Here is a 21,509-nt window from a genome sequence, read left to right on the forward strand (position 1 = left end):
GATTTCTTCTTATGATAATAGTCACTTTAAAAAAAGTACCAAGAGATGGCGCTGTGGTCATGCAGTTGAAGTAAAATTTATATTGTATTTTATTTTATTATGGCACTTAGTAATCTTACCTTTATAACACTCCCCTGAGTCAAATGAATTTGATAGGCTGATTAATATTGTAAGTAGCTTGTTGCTAGAACTGAGATATTTACAGTTAGATATATATTGCTCATCTAAACAAAATACATTTTTGTTGTAGAGAAATACATTCATTGGAAAGGTAGAATGATCATAATTTCCATGTGTTTATTAAGGTCATAAAGTTCCTTAAGGTGCTGTTCTGCTTTGTTTGACTCTAACAAGATGTTTAATATTTTTTAACCTTCAGCAAATATAGTTCTCTTAAAATTTACCAAAACAAACAAACAACCCCCCCAATAACTTAAGACAAACTTCTAGTTTATAAAGGAACTGATGGCATTTGAGTGCTTTAATCTGCTTGGCTAGCAGTGGGATTTAAGAAAACAACTAAACATTAGAGCACAATTTCACATTTAAAGTTTTCAAAATACAACAAATATTTTTCTCTTGTGTGTGTTTACATAAACATATATGTTATGTATTCAAAATAGAATGCATCTTACCATTAGGCACCAATTACATACATACAGTACACAATTGCATGAATGGGATAGAAATGGAGGATTTTTTGCCCTACTGTATATAAAAATGTGCACAGTAGCCACAAACTAGGAAAATATTCTATAACAGAAGCTTAAAGTCACTGGACATTTTTCAGATGCTGTTGAAAAGTTATAAACAGCAGAGGCCGGTTGAAACATTTTAGATTAAAGGTTTTTTCCATCAAAAATGCTATTAGATTGTAAATCAGGGGTAGGCAACCTATGCCACAGGTGCCGGAGGCAGCACACGAGCTGATTTTCAGTGGCACTCACACTGCCTGGGTCCTGGCTACCAGCCCGGTGGGCTTTGAATTTTAAATTTAATTTTAAATAAAGCCTCTTAAATATTTTGAAACCTTATTTACTTTACATAAAACAATAGTTTAGTTATTTATTATAGATTTCTAGAAAGAGACACGAAACCTTAAGTTAGAGAGTGAATAAATGAAGACTCGGCACATCGCTTCTGAAAGGTTGCTGACGCCTGCTGTAAATGTTTCTCTGATTCAGGGTGGAAGAGAGAGAGAGAGAGAGAGAGAGAGAGAGACCCCACCCCAGAATAGCCAACAGCCTGCTGATTCAGAGGACAGAGACTTTAAATTGGGTCTCCCACATCCCAGATGAGAGCCCTAGCAGCTGAGTTATGTTGGGGTGGGATCTAATTTTTTTTTTCACAAAAAATGCCACAAGGTCTCATTTTTCTCTGATGTGGAACCAAAACAAATGTCAAAATTTCAATTTTTTTCATGAAGTGGAATAATTTTCCCCCACCAGCCCTAGTAAGCAGTATTGTATTTCAGTTCAAACAGTGGCCAGATATCAGCAGGACGCTATTAATTCTGGTTTTGAAATTGCTAAACCCTGACGTCTACCAATAATAAAATTTATCTCTTAGTTGATATCTATTTATTAACTGTCTCGCAAATCTATTACTGCAAAGTAGAGGGCTGTGGTCCTTATTCAGGTAAAGCTCATTGACATCTATGGGAATGTTGCCAGAATAAGGCAACCTATGGGAAACCTATGGGAAACCTATGGGAGCTGTAAATAGAAATGTCAACAGGATTAAAGCTGAAATTATTTAGTGGTGTTGGTCCTGATTTTCCACCCTGTTACCTCACTTACACTGTTGTAAAAACAGTATAATGTAGTAGAGAACCAAGCTCAATAGAGGCTTTTTGTAACAGTATGTTTTAAAGTCTGAACCAGTGCATGTGAAACATTCAGAATAGAGGTAAAATGAAATAGAAAATATAGGTCAATAATGATTGTAGTGACAAAGGAACATTCAAATTTAGTTTACTTTTGAAGAGAACTAACTTGAAGAACAGAACAAATGGCAGAACATTTCAAAATTGTAATTGGAAAGGAAAAATATCCATAAAAACACCAATTTTTTCACATAGTTGATCTACACAGGTTTTCATAGCATTTTCTTTAATATTTATTTTCTTTTAAATATATATCTATAAATTAACTGATGTTTTCTTTTCCTGTAAAATCCTGTAAAGTGCTCATTCAGTTAATGATAATAAAATTACATTGTAACAAGACAAATTAATTCAAAGGTAACCAGCAAGTAAACCAAACAATAGCTTTGTTTTCATTTGCAGAAGGAAAAGAAACGCATTAATTTCTTCACAGCCCATGGTATAATAATACAATAAATTGCATTTTTCTTTAAGAAATATATTATTTAGGATACTAAAAAAATAAGTTTAATAACGCCTGTGCTTAAAACAGCTGAAATACTGTATGAATAAATGCACATTTGATAGCTTTTTAACCCTGTTTGTCATTAATTGGATAACATGAGTATGTGATGCTATTGAAGTTCTCTTAGACAGGGCTAATGTTCCTAAGCTATCAAAGCTTCTCAGAGTTAGATGAAGTTTTCTGAGTACATACCACTGGTTGCCATGGCAGCTGTTGACAGGCTAGCAGAGTCACACACCACTAACCTTTTCACTGACTGGGCTAATACTGCCCTTTGAGGTACTATCTAAAGGATGTATTCCAATTGTAACCATAGAATAATCCTTGGCCATCATTTTAGCCTCTTTTTTTAAACTCTTCATTTTTGCTAGCTGGAGTTGGCTGGAGTTATATGCTAAAGCAGGTATGGTGTTCACTAAAATCAGCTGTAAAGGCTTCTTCTCCTCCTTGTATCGACACTGAATATAACGTGAGAAAGCAGAACGATAGGTTTTATTGAACAGTGTGTATACTAATGGGTTGACAGCTGAAGAAAGGTAGCCAATCCAGACAAATACATTAAGCAGTCCTCCAATGACTTCTTCATTGCAGGATTTCTTGCAAATGACTGCCATCACATTGGTGATGAAAAACGGGCACCACATCACAACAAACAGAAAGAAGACAATACCAAGAACCTTGGAAGCTTTTTGTTCATTACTGATTGACTGCATAGTCCTCCTTCCTGAATTCCCCAGCTCTCTGTTCAAAGAGCGTTGAAAGAGTTTCTCTGATGACAGAGAACTTTGAGGGAGAAAACTAAATGAAGCAAACTTGGTCTTTGTGCCAAGGTCATTAATGCATAAGGTAGCTTCTTTCTGAAGTGATTTTATAGTTAAAAAATAGGTGACCACCATGATGGTTAAAGGAATGAAGAACGCCACAAAAGAGCCTATTAAGACAAAGCTTTCATCAGCCAGCAGGCAGCTACCTTTCTTGAACACTTTGGAATCATCTTGTAGTCCAAGCACAGGTACTGGCATTGAGATACCTGAAGATTGGTTAGAAAAAAGAAATAGAGAATTTCATGCACATTAATGATAAATAAATACCAAAAAATACACATCATTTGACGAAACATGAAGTGTGGTATACAGTTACTGGGCATAACCTATAACTGATACAAAGTGGTTAGATTAAAAGACATTCCAAAACTAATTCAAAGTACCTAGAAACCACTCCCCAGTGCCTCCAACTCATGTGCAACAGTCTGCTGGTTCCATTCCTGTCTCACCCTTTGAGCTAGGACTACAGTGGAAGCACAGGGAAAGAATGCTGTTTGTAGGTTTTGTCTTGGAGCATCAGCATGTAGTTATTAGGAGAGAAGCTTCTGTTTGGAGTGTTACTATTGTCACAGCCCTAGTAGAGCTCCGCCGAGCCAGACACTCACCAGATTGCTGGGTTTGGGTCCCATCACACAGTGTATTCTTAAGCTTCCCATGGTCTAAGTAGGCTGCAGCACTGTCTCTTTCCCTGGCCTGCCTGGCACAATTTATAGGCACAGGCTGTCTGTCTGGTACCCTTTTGTGGAAATAGGGCCTCACAGCCCAGCTGGCTTAGGCCACCAGGGCCAGTGCTGATCCGCTAATCTCCCCAGTAGTTTCAGCACATGCTTACTCAGAATGCCAGGTCTGTGAGCACTCTGAGTTTACAGTTCACCACTTCAGGGGCATGGGACACAAACAGACCCAGAGGCTTTGTAAGGGTTTCAAAAACTAATCAAGTTTTTTACTTTAGCTAGCACAAGAAATATACAGATCTAGACAAAACAATAAAATGCCTGTACACATTTCCCTGCCTAGTTTCCTCACTACTTTAGAGCATACTTTGGGCTTAGGTCAAGTCCTCTAAGGAGTCCAGGATACCCCTCCAGCATGTGGCTTCTCTGACACTTGCTCACTCATTCACTCTCTCCCCTCGCTGCAGTCAGGTTTCTTCTTCTGTGGCTGGTTTTGCAGTTAAAAGGACTCCTCTGCTACAAAAGCATACGCCCCTGTTCCTCTCACCTGTCCCTGCTTCTATTGTCTCTGAATGTCCTTCTGGATTCCTTCCAGGTCTCTCAGGCTGTGTCTACACAGGGCTAAAAGTCCTGTGCCTGGCCTGGGTCAGCTGACTTGGGCTCACAGGGGTTTGAGGTGCAGGGCTAAAAATTGTGTAGACATCTGGGCATGGCCTGGTGCTTGAATTTTGGGACCCTCACTGGCCAGAGCTCAGTTTGGATCCTGAGCCCCAGCTTCTTCACAGCACAGGGCAGGTTCTAGGTTTTTTGCCACCCCAAGCAAAAAAATGTGGCTGCCCTTGCCCCCCCACCTTTTTTTGGCTTTTACATGTTTGCACTTTTCAATTTTTTTGTTTGTTTTGTCTTGTTTTTGGCTGTTTAAAATTTTTAAAAAATGAAAAACAGAGAATTTTTAGTTAGTTTATAAAATCAAACTGGAATTCATAGATTGTACATAGACAGATTCCCCAAATTGTCACAACTATCCTAGAAAGGGGCTGCAGTTACTCTTGCAGAGGCCCGGTTGAGAGGGGTGAGAGAGAGAACAGGACCCTAAGGGGATTTTTGCTGTGCTTGCTGTGACTTTTAAATGCCGAGCTGGAGGTGATCTTTGGCCAGGTAGAGCCACATCCTCTCTTCCTGGCTGACAGATCCAGTTTGGTTGTCTTTGTACCACACAACCCCCTTTACAAAACCTGTTCTTGGTGCAGGACTGCATATTGCTTCTCCTATAGAGCTGTGGTCTAATGGGCTTGATGGAGGTGAAGCGGTCCAAGGTGAATGGAGTTTACCACTTGGCTCTGCATTTTATTACATGAATGTAACTCCGCGTATATTTCAAGGAAAGACAGCTAATGTTTGCACTGCTGTCCTTTCTCCTCGGGTTCTGCTGGGAGAGAGCAACTTTAAGTTGCTCATAGTGCTTCAAAGGAGCCCCATTGGCCTAGGGGTCTGGAGAATGCACGAATCCCAGGCTGCCTTATTGCTGGTGAACCAGTGGAGCCCAGTGCTCAGTGTTACCCATATACACTTCTACCTTGTTATAACTCTGTCCTCAGGAGCCAAAAAATCGTACCGCACCGGAGTGCTGCTTTACCGAGTTATATCTGAATTCGTGTTATATCGGGTCGCGTTATATCGAGGTAGAGGTGTAGTTAACCCCTTCTCTGATTACTACTGTCATCCCTGCCAAGGTTGACTTGACTTGAACTTGAACTGTACCAAAAACTGCAGGCATTTCAATAAAAAGACCGTGGGAGGTTACCCTCAAGTCTCCTACAAAAGATTTATCCTTCCCCCTACACATCACTCAGTATTTTTAGCCTAGTTAGAAGCTCTTAGCCAGAGCGCTTTAAATGTCCGACTGAAAAAGGCTGCGCTGCAGCCTTAACTCTCCACAGCAGCCCCAGAAGGAAGGGAAGAAGCAATGTGGATTACAACTGAGAAAAGCATTTCAGAGAGCAGCAGGAAGTGGAGGGCAATTTTGAAAATAATGACAAGAGGGCCCAGGTTTCAGAGGCGAGATCACTACTATCCTTGTTGATGTAAAGACTTTTATGATACAATTTCACACATGCAAACTTACCCTACTGGGCAAGAAAACCTGGGTTTTCTGAAGGAGTCTAGGGCTTGTCTACACTACTCGCCAAATCGGTGGGCAGCAATCAGTCCAGTGGGGGGTTGATTTATCATGTCTATAAATCGACTGCTGAGTGCTCTCCCATCGACTCTGGTACTCCACCAGAATGAGAAGCGCAAGTGGAGTCAACAGGGAAGCTTCAGCTGTCAATTTACCACAGTTAAGACACTGCAGTAAGTAGAGCTAAGTACGTCGACTTCAGCTACGCTATTCATGTAGCTGAAGTTGCGTATCTTAGATTGACCCCGCGGGGTAGTGTAGACAAGCCCTGAGGGGATGAAGCACCCAACTGCTAGTGGGTTTCAATGGGAGCTGTGCATCTAACTCCCCTGAAAGAAAATCCCAGTCTCTGTGTTCAACTTCTTCAAGTAGAAAAACTGAGGTGAAGAAGAATTGTCCAGTATTTTGGGACAAATTCTGCCCTAGTGTTCACCCCTCCCTTCCTAGGAAAGTTCTTCTTGGCTAGCAGGTAGTGTGCTCTGTCTGCTGCTGGTCAGTCCCTTGATTGTTACATTGTCCTCCCTTTTGTTTGTTCTTGTCCATCTATTGTCTGTCATCCTGTGCTTAGACTGTGAGCTCCTTAGGGTAAGGACCATCTCTTTAGTTCATGTGTGTATAGTGCCTAGCACAGTGGAGCTCTGATGAGTGATTTGAGCCCCAAGCCTCTACCACAGTCCACACTGATAATAGTAATTTATAACATAATGTTACATTAACATTAATGCCATTGCTTGGAATGATCAATGCCTGTAATAATACAAGAAGGCTCTTTATTCTGTTAATACTATGATTATTTATTTATCTTCACAGCTCAAAATTGAGAGTCACAGTGACGGCATCCACCATGTTACAAAAAAAGTGTCACTCTTATCTGTGCAGAACAGAATTTGATAGCAGGCTAGTGGTGTTGTCCCAACTGTTTCTGTTGTATTGTTGCAGAAACCTAATAACTCAAAAGGAACCTACACTGAGTTATTGTAAGAAGCATCAACCTCATGGAGAATTTTACAGCAAGGGACCAAAATGACTAGTACCCTATGCAACCCAATGGAAGTTACAGGGTATGTAACTCAGAACATACTTCTGATTCACAGCCTAGTCAATTCTACATGAATAGCAAAGAATCCTGTGGCACCTTATAGACTAACAGACGTTTTGGAGCAACATCCTGCATCTGAGGAAGTGGGTATTCACCCACGAAAGCTCATGCTCCAAAACGTCTGTTAGTCTATAAGGTGCCACAGGATTCTTTGCTGCTTTTACAGTTCCAGACTAACATGGCTACCCTCTGATACTCTACATGAATAGGCATCTACTAGAAATATATTTGTATGTGATTTTTGAGTAATTAGAGGCCCAACTGTGTGAGGTGCTGAGTACCTATTGTGAGATGCTGAGCTTTCTCAATTCCAAATGACTTCATTGGCAAACTGAATGAGAGTTGAGGGCACTCAACAGCTCACTATTAGGCTTTAGGCACGTACAAAAATACACCAATCAGAGCAATACCATACCAGTTCTGCCTTGTATAGATAACAGCAGTTCTCTTTTTCTCATTTGATTCAAGGAACTACTGGGAGCTGTGCAGATAAAATACAAAACGGTATCGACAGAATAGAGTCCTTGCACTGCTACAGAGCATAATGATTCAAAAGAGCAGGAGTGCTATTAAGATGGTTAATAGTCCTAGAAAGTTGAAAATTCTCAGCATAACTGCAGGCTTTTTCAAATACAAAGCCAGAGACAAACTTGAGAAAAGGTAAAACATCATGAACAAATAATTCAATCATTCCAGGCTACCTTAAATGGGCATCATAAAATGTCAAAGATTCATTCATGAGAACTGGGATAAAGGCATTGGCAGATTTTCAGTGTCACAGTTTACTGCTTCAGTGATTGGTAAGGAGCTTTATTATCCATCTGTTTTGTTTGCTGTTGGCAATTTCTGGAGAATTGACAACTTCTTAATTTCAGATTTCTTGCTTTTAAATAACCTCATCACTGTGACTGAGTGGACACTATCTTCAGTTTTTAACTGCAGTTATCCCATTCCATTGCAGTTCCCTTACCAAATATAATAAATAAGATTCACAATCTAGATTTGGGATTGCCAAATATAGCTGTTATATCTGTGTTGTGCAAAATTGATCTTCAATTTAAATGATGCTCCAGCCATGTGGCTAATGACTGCTATGTTCTATTGTATGGGAGACCCCAAATTTGATTCCCAGTGCTGTTATTTCTTTTCCTGCATTGCCAGAGGCTGGAAATACTGCCAGATATTAAGAGGCAGGAAATCTTACATTGTTCAACAGCAAGCTTTCTGGTTAATTAAAGTGTGGGAATGACAGAATCTAATTAGGCAAAGGAAGTAAATTCAACAAATTTAAAATGTGTTAAAAAAGCATTTCCTTTTATTAATCAATACATAATTAACCTGTGAAACTCACAGCTAAGGCTATTATTTTAGTAGGTGTTTTAAACAGGATCACACATTTATATGATTAAGAATGCCATCCACATTTATACTAACTGGGATACAACTATAAAGGACATCCAAACTCATGCTTCAGGAGTGCATAAAGGAACAGCTCTGGTCTAAATTTTAATCATTCGTTTATTGATTGATTTATAAAATATGCATGTGTTTATCAGGGGTGGCTCTAGGTATTTTGCGCCCCAAGCACAGCAGGCAGGCTGCTTCTGCAGCTTGCCTGCGGGAGGTCCCCGGTCCCGCGGATTTGACGGCAGCCTGCGGGAGGTCTGCTGAAGCCGTGGTACCAGCGGACCCTCTGCAGGCATGCCACTGAAGGCAACCTGCCTGCCGCCCTTGCGGCGACTGGCAGAGAGCCCCCCGTGGCTTGCCGCCCCAGGCACTTGCGTGGTGTGCTGGTGCCTGGAGCCGCCCCTGGTGTATATAGAAGTTAACAATCATAAATTAAAAACAGAATTGACAAAAGTTAACTCAAAAAATAATCCCCTCTCCCACCAATCTACTCTGTGCAGGATGCATACTATGAAAAGCCTGAACAAATAGATAGGTGTGGTGTTTAGACGTGCTTGTAATTATTAGAACTGGGAGCACTGGCTGTTGGGAGTCTGAAAGGACAGGAAACAGGAAGGAGGGGGGAGGAGCTGAGGAGTGAGAGTTACAGAGGGTGCAGCAGCAGCTTGGTACAGAGGATTCCACTGTAAAAATAAAGTCCTGTTGAAGTTGTTAGGACCTTGCTTGGTTGATACAGCAATGGACAATGCAGCATTTCCTAAAGGACAACAAATGTAAGCTTTTTGGAAACAATGGTGAAGCAAATTCCAGTCTTTAGGCTCCCCCTTTGAGAATGTCTTGCTCCTTGCCCTCTGGGGGACTTCCAGCTAGGGTTTTCCAGTGCATGTTTGGACAGGTGGTCTCTAGGGTTGCATCTTACTCACTGAAACTAATGGCAATACTTCCATTGACTTAAATGGTGCAAGGTCAAGCCCTGAGGTCACCAAAAGCCAAACTACCCAAGACTTTATAAAACTGGACTTTACACAGAGCTTTATAGGATTTTGCCCTCAGAAACAAATGGGCAACCAGTGCAGTATACAAAGCACAGGTGTGTTATGCTCCATATGAAGAACACCATTGAGTAAGGGCCTGATCCAAAGCCCATTGAAGCCAGTGGAAAGATTCCTAGTGATGAATTTTGAATCAGGCCTTAACTGGGTGACCTCATTCCATATAAACCATGGGTTCTCCAAGGATAACTTCCTGACATTACAGTAATCCAGACTTAGCACTGACCAAACACCTTACATGAATCTGTATTTGATAACAAAGACTCAACTTTTATAATTCATTACAGGAACTCGCTGAGTTTATCCTGTAGGATGCAGACCAATTCATTTATTTATGCTTGATGATCCAGACGTGAAGTGTCTCACTCCTTACAATATTCTTGCTCCCATATCCTTGCTCTTGGTGACTCTGTGGATTTATGTTTAGAAGGCATAGGGAACGTCCTGAATCTTCACATCTCAAGATCAGGGAAATCAGTTTCAAAGCTCAAGATGTAATCACTGATGCAGAAGCTCACCCAATACTACCAGCTGACAATGAGCGGGGAAGGCAATATTTTGAAAACAGAATATGTATTATAAATAAGAGATGCTAAATATTCTACTTCCTGTGGTTTAAGGGAATTTATTTATGATTTAAACACAAATAAAAAGTGACTGTCCAAAACTTTAGGTGCTTTTAACAAACCATAGAACATAATGCATACAAAAGCAGTAAGTGATAAATCCTCAACCACATGGCACAACTAGATCAACAAAAAGGCTATCTCAATATATCAAATCTCAACTACTCCAAATCAAAACAATACTAACCATCATGCCTTTCGCCCTAAAAGCCTGAACCAATTGATAAAGGGCATGGTTTACTGGTATTCTCTGGTTGCTTTGCAGACACCTAGCAATCATAAACCAAATTTAACCGGACAAGTAAACTTGAGTTTACAGCTGCTTTGCAAAACCAGCATAGCACAAAACAGCTGGAATGTACCAGTAAATCTGAGCTGGAGTTTGCCACATGTTCTGAAGATCAACAGATTTGAGCTATAAAGGAGTGGAGAATGGAGTGAATTCTAAAGTCAAGACCCTGCCATCAGTTCCCTCTCATTTAAATCTGGGGGCACCAACTCAAGGTTCATCACGGCAGCAGTGTTCATTTAAATTGGCTTTTATACTGTGTGAGCACTGTTACATACATTTAAGGATTGTCTGACGTACTATAAAAACATTTTTAAATTTTGTTAAATTTTATCTGTAGCAAAATTCTGCCCCTATGCTCACCCCAAATTAAAAAAAAATGATCACCTGCCTAAATCTTGGCCATCACCATATTTCAGACATATTCAAGCAATGGGCCAAATTGTGGCCAGCGTTGGGGACCCTGCAGAGTTGCACTGCCTGGAGGGAGCTCAGGGAGGGATTGTTACTCAGGGAAGTGCAATCTGTCCTTCAAGCAGCTCAGTGTGCCCAGGCACTGCCCAGGTTGCCCCATTTTTTGGAATGGTGTAATTTGCATCCTGCAAAACACTTGGCCTCCTCTGCCAGCTGGTGCCTCTTTTGGAGTGATGTGTACCCACAGGATGCCCTCAGAAAGTATCCTCTGTCCTCCTTTGAGTGCAGCGTCTGCAACTGTGATTGGGCCTTGCATTGGGAGCACATGTGTGGGGAAAGCTGCTTGTGCACTTTCCTTTACACACCCACACAGGGGCCACTCACAGTCTGGCTCTGGCTCTCTCCTGGACATGTGCAAGTTACACAACACAAGTTACACCATTATATGAGCATTTTTTATATGTTTATCTGACTTTTGTATGAATCCAAATGTTTTCTCTGAAATCCTGCCCAGCTTTAGTAATGACAAACCTCTCTCTTGTATGTTATAATTTCATCTCTGCCCAAATGCTGCCAGCCTAATATTAACTAGTTCCAGCAATGCATTTCTCTTTCTTAGAACAAAAGCATCCGGTCTAGCCTGAGACAGCAGGGCTGCGCTTCCATTCTGCTCCTCTGTTACACTGCACCAAATCCCATTCTTCACCCACTAATTACAGCTTAATGTTGGTAATCAGAGAGGGGCGGTTTGGCATACCTTTGCTCTTGGTTGGCAGTATCTTGGGATCACAGGTTCTAATCCTATCCAGGCCACTTCATCCCTCCCTTGTAAAGGATGAGTTCTATGAAGTTCATGTTTGGTTTGGACCATGAAAACGGAGGTGAAGATTTTCAAAGCTGCCTACGGGATTCCCATGGGAATAGAGTATCCAAAATCTCTAGGTGGTTTGAAACTCTCCACCAAAGGTTCTGTTTGCTCTGTGTGAACCTTAAACATCTCATGGCTCTTTTAGTAAGTGTAGGGTAAATTTCCTCTCACTCATTCTTGGACAGTGCATAATATGCCAGCTAGCTGCCACTCTGTACTCTAGGAAGTGGCTGCATTTCAACGTGTGTGTGTTTATTATTATTTCTTCCACAAATCCACAGAAAATATCATCTTACAAATGGATTTCATATACAGCTAGTAGGACACAATGCCTGATACTATTTCCTTTTAATATTTCAATATTCCCTACAAAGACATAGGACAGTATTCCCTAACATCTTCCCCTAAGGCGCCATCTACACAGGAGAGTGTACAATAAATAAAGAAGTTGTTCCTAAATTTTTCATATTACTCCCTGTAGTCATAACTTACTTTTCTATAAAAGTACACATGGCTTGATTTATCTAACTCTGACCTGGAACATTTTATGAATTCATATAAATCATTTAACGCTATTAGTGGGGCAAATTACTTAAGACTTTTCTCACCCCTTTAACTTTTACCTATGGTAACCTGATTCCAGATGGAATATTATATCATATAACTACTGAAGTGACTGTTTCCGGCTGTCCATGAGAATTTTCAGAAAGCATATTGTTTAGCCCAGCAAGAGATATATACATTTACTTTTTTTTGTGGGGCTTGAAGAAATTATTGTAAATTATTGCAAAATAATGCTAGATGTTGTGCACTATGGAACAAGCAAAGCCTGAGGTGCGTCTACACTGCAATCAGGAAGTGTGATTGGTGCACATGAGTGAAACTAGCCCATTCCACAGCCGATGCTGCCAGCTGCTTCCCTGCTATTGTTACCCAGTCTACCTCAACTATGTTTACATGTGTTACAGTTACACTTTCTGATTGTACTGTAGACATAGCCCAGGGGTCAGCAACCTCTGGCACGTGGCTCACCAGGGTAAGCACTCTGGCGGGCCAGGCCAGTTTGTTTACCTGCCGCGTTGGCAGGTTCAGCTGATCGCAGCTCCCACTGGCTGTGGTTCACCGTTCCAGGCTGATGGGGGTGGCAGGAAGCGGCACGGGCGAGGGATGTGCTGGCCGCAGCTTCCCACCGCCCACATTGGCCTGGGACGGCGAACCGTGGCCAGTGGGAGCCATGATCGGCCGAACCTGCTGACGCAGCAGGTAAACAAACTAGCCTGGCCTGCCAGGGTGCTTACCCTGGCGAGCCGCGTGCCAGAGGTTACCGACCCCTGATATAGCCTGAGTCTCTGCCCCAAAATGTTTACAGTCTATATCCTTAGATCTGCAGTCTGTTTCATGCAGGTACAGAGGCACCTGCCTGGAGTAGTTTGTAGGACTGGGACATGTGTTAAACAAGAACAAAGCAGGAAAAGATGAATCCTATAGTAAGTGGTTAGATAAGAATGAAGGTGATATGATTACCCAGTCACTGGGATGACTAATGCATGCATCTTGAGGTTTACAATTTTTAAATATCCACAAAAAGACTAAAGTTTATAAGTCTCTTAAAGAAGATTTGAGAAGAGGTTTAAAGGATAAGGGTTCTCTGTGAAATGGAAATAAAAGCATGGCATAAACGGGTTTGGGATCTGAACCAAACCCCAGTGAAGTAATTGGAAAGACTCCTGTAGCCTTAGGGAGTTGAAATATAGAGTGCAAATATCTTCTGATATGGGCACATTAGGATTTGAGTTGATCACATCTCATAAACTTAGCAGAATTTGCCTTAGTCAGTGTTTGGAAGAGAAACTTTCAAGGGAATAAGAGAGTTGCAGGAAGTTGTGCTGTCTAGTCATTAAAGTGCAGGACAGGGAAGTAGGAGATCGGAAGTGCTGATTGGTTGGTGCTGTGCCACTGTTCCTAGTAGTACTACTTTTTGGAGCAGTATTGCTAATGTCATGTCTACACTGGAGCTGGAAGGCAAAATTTCCAGCCTGAGTACACATAGAACCATAGAAATGTAGGGCTGGAAGCAGGGCTGGCGCTTCCATTAGGTGACCCTAGGTGGTCGCCTAGGGCACCAGGATTCGGGGGGTGGCATTTTGTGTGCTCGCCATGGGGCGCGCGGGAGGTTCTGGTTCCACTCCAGTCGTGCTGCCGAAAAAGGACCTTCTGCCAACGTGCTGCGGAAAACAGCGGCAGGCAATTGAGCAGCTCAATGGCTGCCTCTGTCGCATGCGGCATTTTGGCGAAGGGTCTTTCTTTGGCAGCGCGATGGGAGTGGAACCAGAAGCTCCCACGTGCCCCATGGGCAGCGTACAAAATGCCACCCCCCGAATTCTTCCTAGGGTGCCAGAAACCCTGGCACCGCTCCTGGCTGGAAGAGACCTTGAGAAGTCATCTACTCCATCCCCCTGCACTGAGGCAGGACCAAATATATCTAAACCATCCCAGAACTGGACACAATACTCTAGCTGAGGCCTTACTAGTGCTGAGGAAAGCAGAACAATGACTTCGGTGTCTTACATATGACACTCCTGTTAATATACTCCATAATGATATTAACTTTTTTTGCAAATGCATCACATTGTCGACTCATGTTCAATTTGTGATCCACTACAACCTGCAGACCCTTTTCAGCAGTACTGCTACCTAGCCAGTTATTCCCCATGTTGTAGCTGTGCCTTGACTTTTCCTTTCTAAGTAAAGCACTTTGCACTTTTCTTTATTGAATTTAATATTATTGATTTCAAACAAATTCTCCAATTTGTCAAGGTCAGTTTTAATTCTAATCCTGTGTTTCCAAATGCTTGCAACCCCTCCCAGCTTGGTGCCATTAGCTAGAACTTTTCAGCTTGGAAAAGAAGAGACTAAGGGGGGATATGATAGAGGTCTATAAAATCATGAGTCATGTGGAGAAAGTGAATAAGGAAAAGTTATTTACTTGTTCCCATAATACAAGAATTAGGGGCCACCAAATGAAATTAATGGGCAGCAGGTTTAAAACAAATAAAAGGAAGTTTTTCCTCACACAGCACACAGTCAACCTGTGGAACTCCTTGCCTGAGGAGGTTGTGAAGGCTAGGACTACAACACGGTTTAAAAGAGAATTAGATAAATTCATGGAGGTTAAGGCCATTAATGGCTATTAGACAGGATGAGTAAGGAAGGGTGCCTCTAGCCTCTGTTTGTTAGAGGGTGGAGATGGAGATGAATGGCAGGAGAGAGATCACTTGATCATTATCTGTTAGGGTCACTCCCTCTGGCACACCTGGCATTGGTCACTGTCAGCAGACAGGATACTGGGCTGGATGGACCTTTGGTCTGACCCAGTATGGCCATTCTTATGTAATTTTATAGGCATACTCTCCACACCATTATCCAAGTCATTCATTGTGACTAGTACTGGACTCAGGACTGACCCCACTAGATACAGCCTCCCAGTTTGACAGTGAAGTATTGATATCTACTCTTTAAGCATGTTTTTTCTGTCATGCCTCCTCCTTATAGTAATTTCATCTAGACCACATTTCTCTTGTTTCCTTGTGCTAATGTCATGTGGCACAGTATCTGATCGAGCTAGCACGCTAAGACTGAAGTGTAGCCACCGCAGCGGGAGCAGCTGGATAGACTAGCTGCCCTGCGGATGATACCACGTGAGACCCTGGGTACGTAGTCAGGTGGCTTGTCTCTCCCACTACTTGTGCTGCTGCAGTTACACTTCTCTTTTAGCACACTAGCTCGATCAGAGCTAGCGAAGGTACGTCTGCTCAAGCAGGAGATTACTCCTTCGGCTCAAAGTGTAGACAAACCCTAAGAAGGGAATAGCTACAGCATCTTTTTTAAAAAAAAATACAGAATGGGATAACTTAATACCCAGTGTAATGCCACTGAACTCAATGTAGTTACCTCACGGTTGAATTTAGTCCAAAGTGTGTACTCATAGGCCCTCACTAATGGTGTATTGTGATGAATTTCCCAGGTAACGCTTGGTGAACCCCTTATAAGTCTTTATTTTGATGTAATACTTCTAGTTATGCTCCGATACGTTTCAAGATATTCACAGACACTAGCAATTTGCTCTATAGCCTTTGCTTCCTGGCAGCATCCTTTTGAAAACTGAAGCCCTAAAGCGCTTCAGTCTCTGAAGGTAAAAAAAAAATACTGCTTGGAATTAGCAATATGGTGACTTGAACACCTGTGGTCCTGGTTTACCAGTTGCATGTCCCAAGCCAGAGAAATAGAAACAACAGTTTCCCCTTGATAAGCTGCAACTGCTGAGAAAGTAGAAGATTCCATCCAGGAGAAGGACTGGCCTTACAATTTGCATTCTAAGTGACATGCATCCTTGATTTTCTGATGCTTGTTTACTACGGCACGTATATCTGCTGACACATAGTACTTTTTCTGCATAGATATGAAGTAATGACCTATCTAACAGATAAAATTCATCCATGGTTCCTTTAAAGAATAAAATCATGTATATTACATTTAAGGATTCATACCTCCCTGTTATAGTAGGAGGTACATGGATAGTTTAAATTCTGTCTCCTCTAAATCCAACTCATTTGGGTGAGTGAGCATATGCGTAAAATTCCTGTATGAAAAATTTCCTTCCATAAATATTTCCTTTATATTCCACTCTCTGAACATGTCTATACAAATTTGGAGATTTCTATGTAACAGCTTTTACTAGCTGGTACAAGTGGATTAATACTCTAGAGACTGTGGGAACTTCTTGCTCTAAGACATTAAAGTTAATAAAATGCCTACATTTTTCTCAGGATATACTTATCTAATCTGTATCAAGACAGTATTATATGGTCCCCAGACAGAGTGACTAATCTAATGGAAGATTATAATGAAGTGCAGTTAAATCTTTTATCATAAATATAATTTTTTTGCAATGTTTCACAGAATCATAGAAGTGTAGGACTGAAAGGGACCTCAGAAGGTCACCTAGTCCAGTCCCCTGCACTCAAGACAGGACTAAGTAACGACTAATGAGGCAGCTTTTATGATTTAAGCAATTTACAATAATAACAGCAGGGCAAGACGTAGTGTGTGTGTGGCTGAGGTACATTTGAGCTTAGAATAAGAGAGTTGAGAGTAAAGATAAGAAAACCAGGCACCTGGCCACCCTAGTCTGAACATATTTTCACACAGCGGTCACTGCAGGAAAACAATGAGAAAGGTGTTTCTTTACAGACTGCTGTTAAAGGAAGGCCCTGTAAGGTATATTCAAGATTGAATGGTATGAAATAAGTTTTGATTAATACTATATCACAAAGGTCTACAGGCCTCAGGCATGTAAGGTATTTAGCTTAACCAGACAATGCCTCAGGCCTAAAAATAGGCTGACATGAATAGCTAACCAATGAGTGATCCTATGTCATAAGATGAAACAGTTACAGTAATAGATGTGTTAACTGCTGATATTCAAGGAATATATATTGCAATGCATCAGTTAAAGCTGGTGAAAATATTTTGGGAATTTTTGGAGATACAGGGTGTCAGCAGTGTGCTAACTACAAGTTCCTATGGTGACTGAGTGATGTAAATGTTAATGAGTATAAGGGGAATAACAAGTTAGCACATTTAAAACAAGACACCCCAAATTTAGTGGGGTGTGAAAGCATAGATAAGGAAAAGGAGTTGAAACCTTCATAAATATGTCTGAACCTCAGTGGATGTCAGCATGAAACATTGTAAAAGTTCTATCTTGGCCTGTGTGCTTTAGAAGATGCCAGGATGACAGCCACTGGTGATAATGGACACGATAAAGTTGATGAGGAGGAGGAGAAGGAGGAGGAGGAAAATAATAGCTGGCACTCTGGGGTTCCCCAGAAGGAGATATGAGTGATGTGAGTAATAGGGTAAACATTTTGCACTATCTTTCTATCTGCTATTGTATTTCAGTCTTTGTGGGATTGTGTATTTATTTAGTGGATTTGTTAATAAGGGATTTGTGATAAATTGCAATTGTTTCTCATGTGCTCTTTAGGTCTCAGATTCTAATGATACTGGAAATAATTTTCCTGATGTTGTAGTACTCAGGAGACTGAACCCTTATTGACCACTGCAGTCTAAGAAATTAATCAATACACCAGTCCACTACTATGTTGATCAATACCCCCCACAAAATAACTTTCAAGATTCAGGGGTCCTACATATGTGGTGTACCTTATCCAGTGCATCAAATGCCTCAAAAACAACTATGTGGGTGAAACCAGATAATCACTACCATCTCAAATGAAAAATCACACAGAAAAATGATAAAAGACAAAAACACCACACCACCCATAGGCAAACACTTTCCACAAAACAATTACTCCATGTCTGACCTCTCAGTCCTCATCCTCAAAGGAAACCTGTGCAACATCTTTGAAAGACGAGCCTAGCAGCTTAATTTCAGAACTCTGCTAGACACCCAAAATCATGGACTCAATAGAGTCACTGGTTGTATGTCTTATATTTACATTCTGTAACCCATTACCAGTTTGTGATCCAAACAGAAACTGGGGACACCATCCCTGCCCATCTTGGCTAAGAGCCATTGATGAACCTATTCTCCGTTAATGTATCTCATTCTTTTTGAACACTGCTATAGTCTTGGCCTTCACAACATCCTCTGGCAAGGAGTTCCACAGGTTGACTGTGCATTGTGTGAAAAAATACTTCCTTTTGCTTGTTTTAAACTTCCTGCCTATTAATTTCATTTGGTGACCCCTAGTTCTTGTGTTATGAGAAGGAGTAACTAACACTTCCTTATTTACTTTCTCCACACCAGTTATGACTTGATAGACCTCTATCATGTTCGCCCAAGTCATCTCTTTTCCAAGCTGAAAAGTCCCAGTCTTATTAATCTCTTCTCATACGGAAGCTGTTCCATAACCCTAAACATTTTTGTTGCCCTTTTCTGAATCTTTTCCAATTCAAATGTATATCTTCTTTTTTGAGATGGGGCGACCATATCTGCATGCAGTATTCCAGATGTGGGCGTACCATGGCTTTATATAGAGGCAATATGATACTTTTGGTTTTATTATCAACCCTTTTCTTAAAGATTCCCAACATTCTGTTCACTTTTCTGACTGCCGCTGCACATTGAGTGGATATGTTCAGAGGACTATCCACAATGACTCCAAGATCTGTTTCTTGAGTGGGAACAACTAATTTAGACCCCATCATGTTATATCGATAGTTGGGATTACGTTTTCCAATGTGCATTACTTTGCATGTATCAGCATTGAATTTCATCTGCTATTTTGTTGCCCAGTCACCTTGTGTTTAGCTGTGACACTCTGATTACTAGACGTGAAGAAGAGCTCTGAGGAGCTTGTAGAATTGTCTCTTTCACCAACAGAAAATAGTACAATAAAAACTATTACCTCGCCTACCTTGTCTCATACACTAACACAGACAGCCTGGCATGCAGTAAGACTTAGGCCATGTCTATATGTACAGTACTGCAGCGGCACAGCTCTACTGTTACAGCTGCACCACTTCAGCATGTCTGGTGTAGACGCTCTATGCCGACGGAGAGAGCTCTACCATTGGCATAAAAAACCCACACCGGTGAGCAGCATAAGCTTTGTCGGTGGGAGAAGCTAGTGCTTATGTTGGTGTAACTTACGTCACTCAAGGAGGTGGAATGTCCATACCTGTGAGTGACAATAATAGGGCCCTACCAAATTCACAATCCATTATGGTCAATTTCACGGCCATAGGATTTGAAAATTGATAAATTTCATGTTTTCACATGTTTAAATCTGAAATTTCACCGTGTAACTGTGAAACTGTGGCGGTCCTGACCCAAAAGGGGATGGGGTGAAGTTGCAAATCTGTTGTAGGGGGGTCATGGAATTGCCACCCTCATTTCTGTGCTGCCTTCAGAGCTGGACAGAGTGGGGATGAGGTGATGAGGAGCTATCTGCTGCCAGGAGAGATACCCAAGAGCAGCCCTGCAGGGAAAGAGCAAGTGCTGTCCCTCCCCAGCCAAGCAGGAGCTAGGAGCCCCCTTTTCTCAGGTGCTCGTAGGAACGAGGGGAGATCAGATTTCCTGGGGAAGGACATGTTTCATAGTCTGTGTCATGTTTTTCATGGCTGTGAAATTGGTAGGTCCCTAGACATAAGTTTTGCTGACATAGGTGGTAATGTAGACATAGCCTTAGTAGTCCAAATTCAGAGGTAATGGGGGTGTATGTGTTACACATTGGTATTTAGATGTGAGTCTAAGGAGTCTATATCGATGTAAGCAAATGTAAGGTAACCAACTTAGACCCTCTTTACACTCACCTGTAAATATGGACCTCTTTCTGTGTAACAGCTGCAACAGAGGCAGAAACAATGCAAATTTCCCTACACTCTTCCATTATGGTGCGGCAGCCATATCCTGGAAATACCACCCTCACTGATGAACTAGAGTGGACTCTTAGCAGGACCAGTCACTGGACCTTATGGAGGAGAGTCTCAGCTTTCATTTTAGAAAAAATAAATCTCTAGCCCTTTGCCCTGTGAAGGTAGCCTGGGAAAACAGAAAGCAAAGTAAACCTATCAGTAGGGTGGAAAACAATCAGCCATCTGGGCTCTACTGTTGTAGCAGAAGGCTGGGTGTAAGACACGCCTTTCGGCCTGTCTAGCCCCAGTCTGGAGACTGAAGAGCCAGTATTGGGAGGGAGGGCAGTCTGTTTCTCTCCCTTCCCTTTTCATCAGTCATAGGTGACTCACTCCTACACCAAAAACCTGCCTGATAAAAGCTTCCCTACTTGACCTCTGATACCAACTAGGGGATGCTGGCAGCAGTCAGAGGTGACCTGCTCACCTGAAAAACCACAGTGACCCATTCCCCAGCTGCCTGTTCAGCCCATGACAAGAGAGGGTGTCCCACCGACTAACATGGAATAGTTCTGAGGGAGCAGCTTGTTAGTATTTTTGGCAGCATGTTACTGTATCACCCATGGTGTGAGAAGGTCTCCTTGTCTTCTCAACTGAATTTGTCAGCTTGTTTCCAATTAGTGGAACTGTGAAGGTGTTTTTTGTTACACGGACATATGTCTATTGGGAACTGGACTAATGATACTTCACATAGGCCATCACATAACTATCACATGGTAAAAACTTTCAGCCAATACTGGCCAGCGCTGGATTAGATTTGATTTGGGCTGGATTAGATATGAAGTGGTGACAGGCTCTGTCTTCTATTACCAATCCCTTCAGCCAGCTAGGTGCACTATTATTTCTTTTTAAATTGCTTGAAGAAACAAAGCGGGGTGGGGTAGGGGGTGGGGGACCTGCCTGAGAAAAGCTGTCTTCATTTTGACATCAGAAACATTTAAAAATCTGACAGGATAAAATACAACTCAAAGAGGATCTGTACAGACATGCTACAGGCTAGTTAGCTCCAGGGGTGGCTCTAGGCATTTTGCCGCCCCAAGCACGGCAGGCAGGCTGCCTTCGGCGGACCCTCCGCAGGCAGGCCACCAAAGGCAGCCTGCCTGCTGCCCTCGCAGTGCCGGCAGAGCGCCCCCCGCGGCTTGCCGCCACAAGTTAGCTCGGAAGAACATGGGTTCAAATAGCATTGTCACTCCCTGTAGTGAAGTACTCCGAAAGATACATGGAGCTGAAAATAAACAGACATTTTAA

General features: G+C 41.8%; 1 protein-coding gene across 1 annotated transcript in view; it reads right to left on the minus strand.

Annotated features, from left to right (window-relative positions):
* Positions 1-1,723: 1,723 nt before the first annotated feature.
* Positions 1,724-21,509, minus strand: part of HTR2A (5-hydroxytryptamine receptor 2A) — a 41,138-nt gene continuing 21,352 nt past the window's right edge. Inside the window, exon 3 of the mRNA XM_050949505.1 lies at positions 1,724-3,420. Coding sequence (XP_050805462.1) covers positions 2,621-3,420 — 800 coding nt within the window. The 3' untranslated portion in view covers positions 1,724-2,620. The remainder of the gene's footprint in view (positions 3,421-21,509) is intronic.

Source organism: Gopherus flavomarginatus, chromosome 1 (genome assembly GCF_025201925.1).
Source record: "Gopherus flavomarginatus isolate rGopFla2 chromosome 1, rGopFla2.mat.asm, whole genome shotgun sequence".
NCBI lineage: Eukaryota > Metazoa > Chordata > Testudines > Testudinidae > Gopherus > Gopherus flavomarginatus.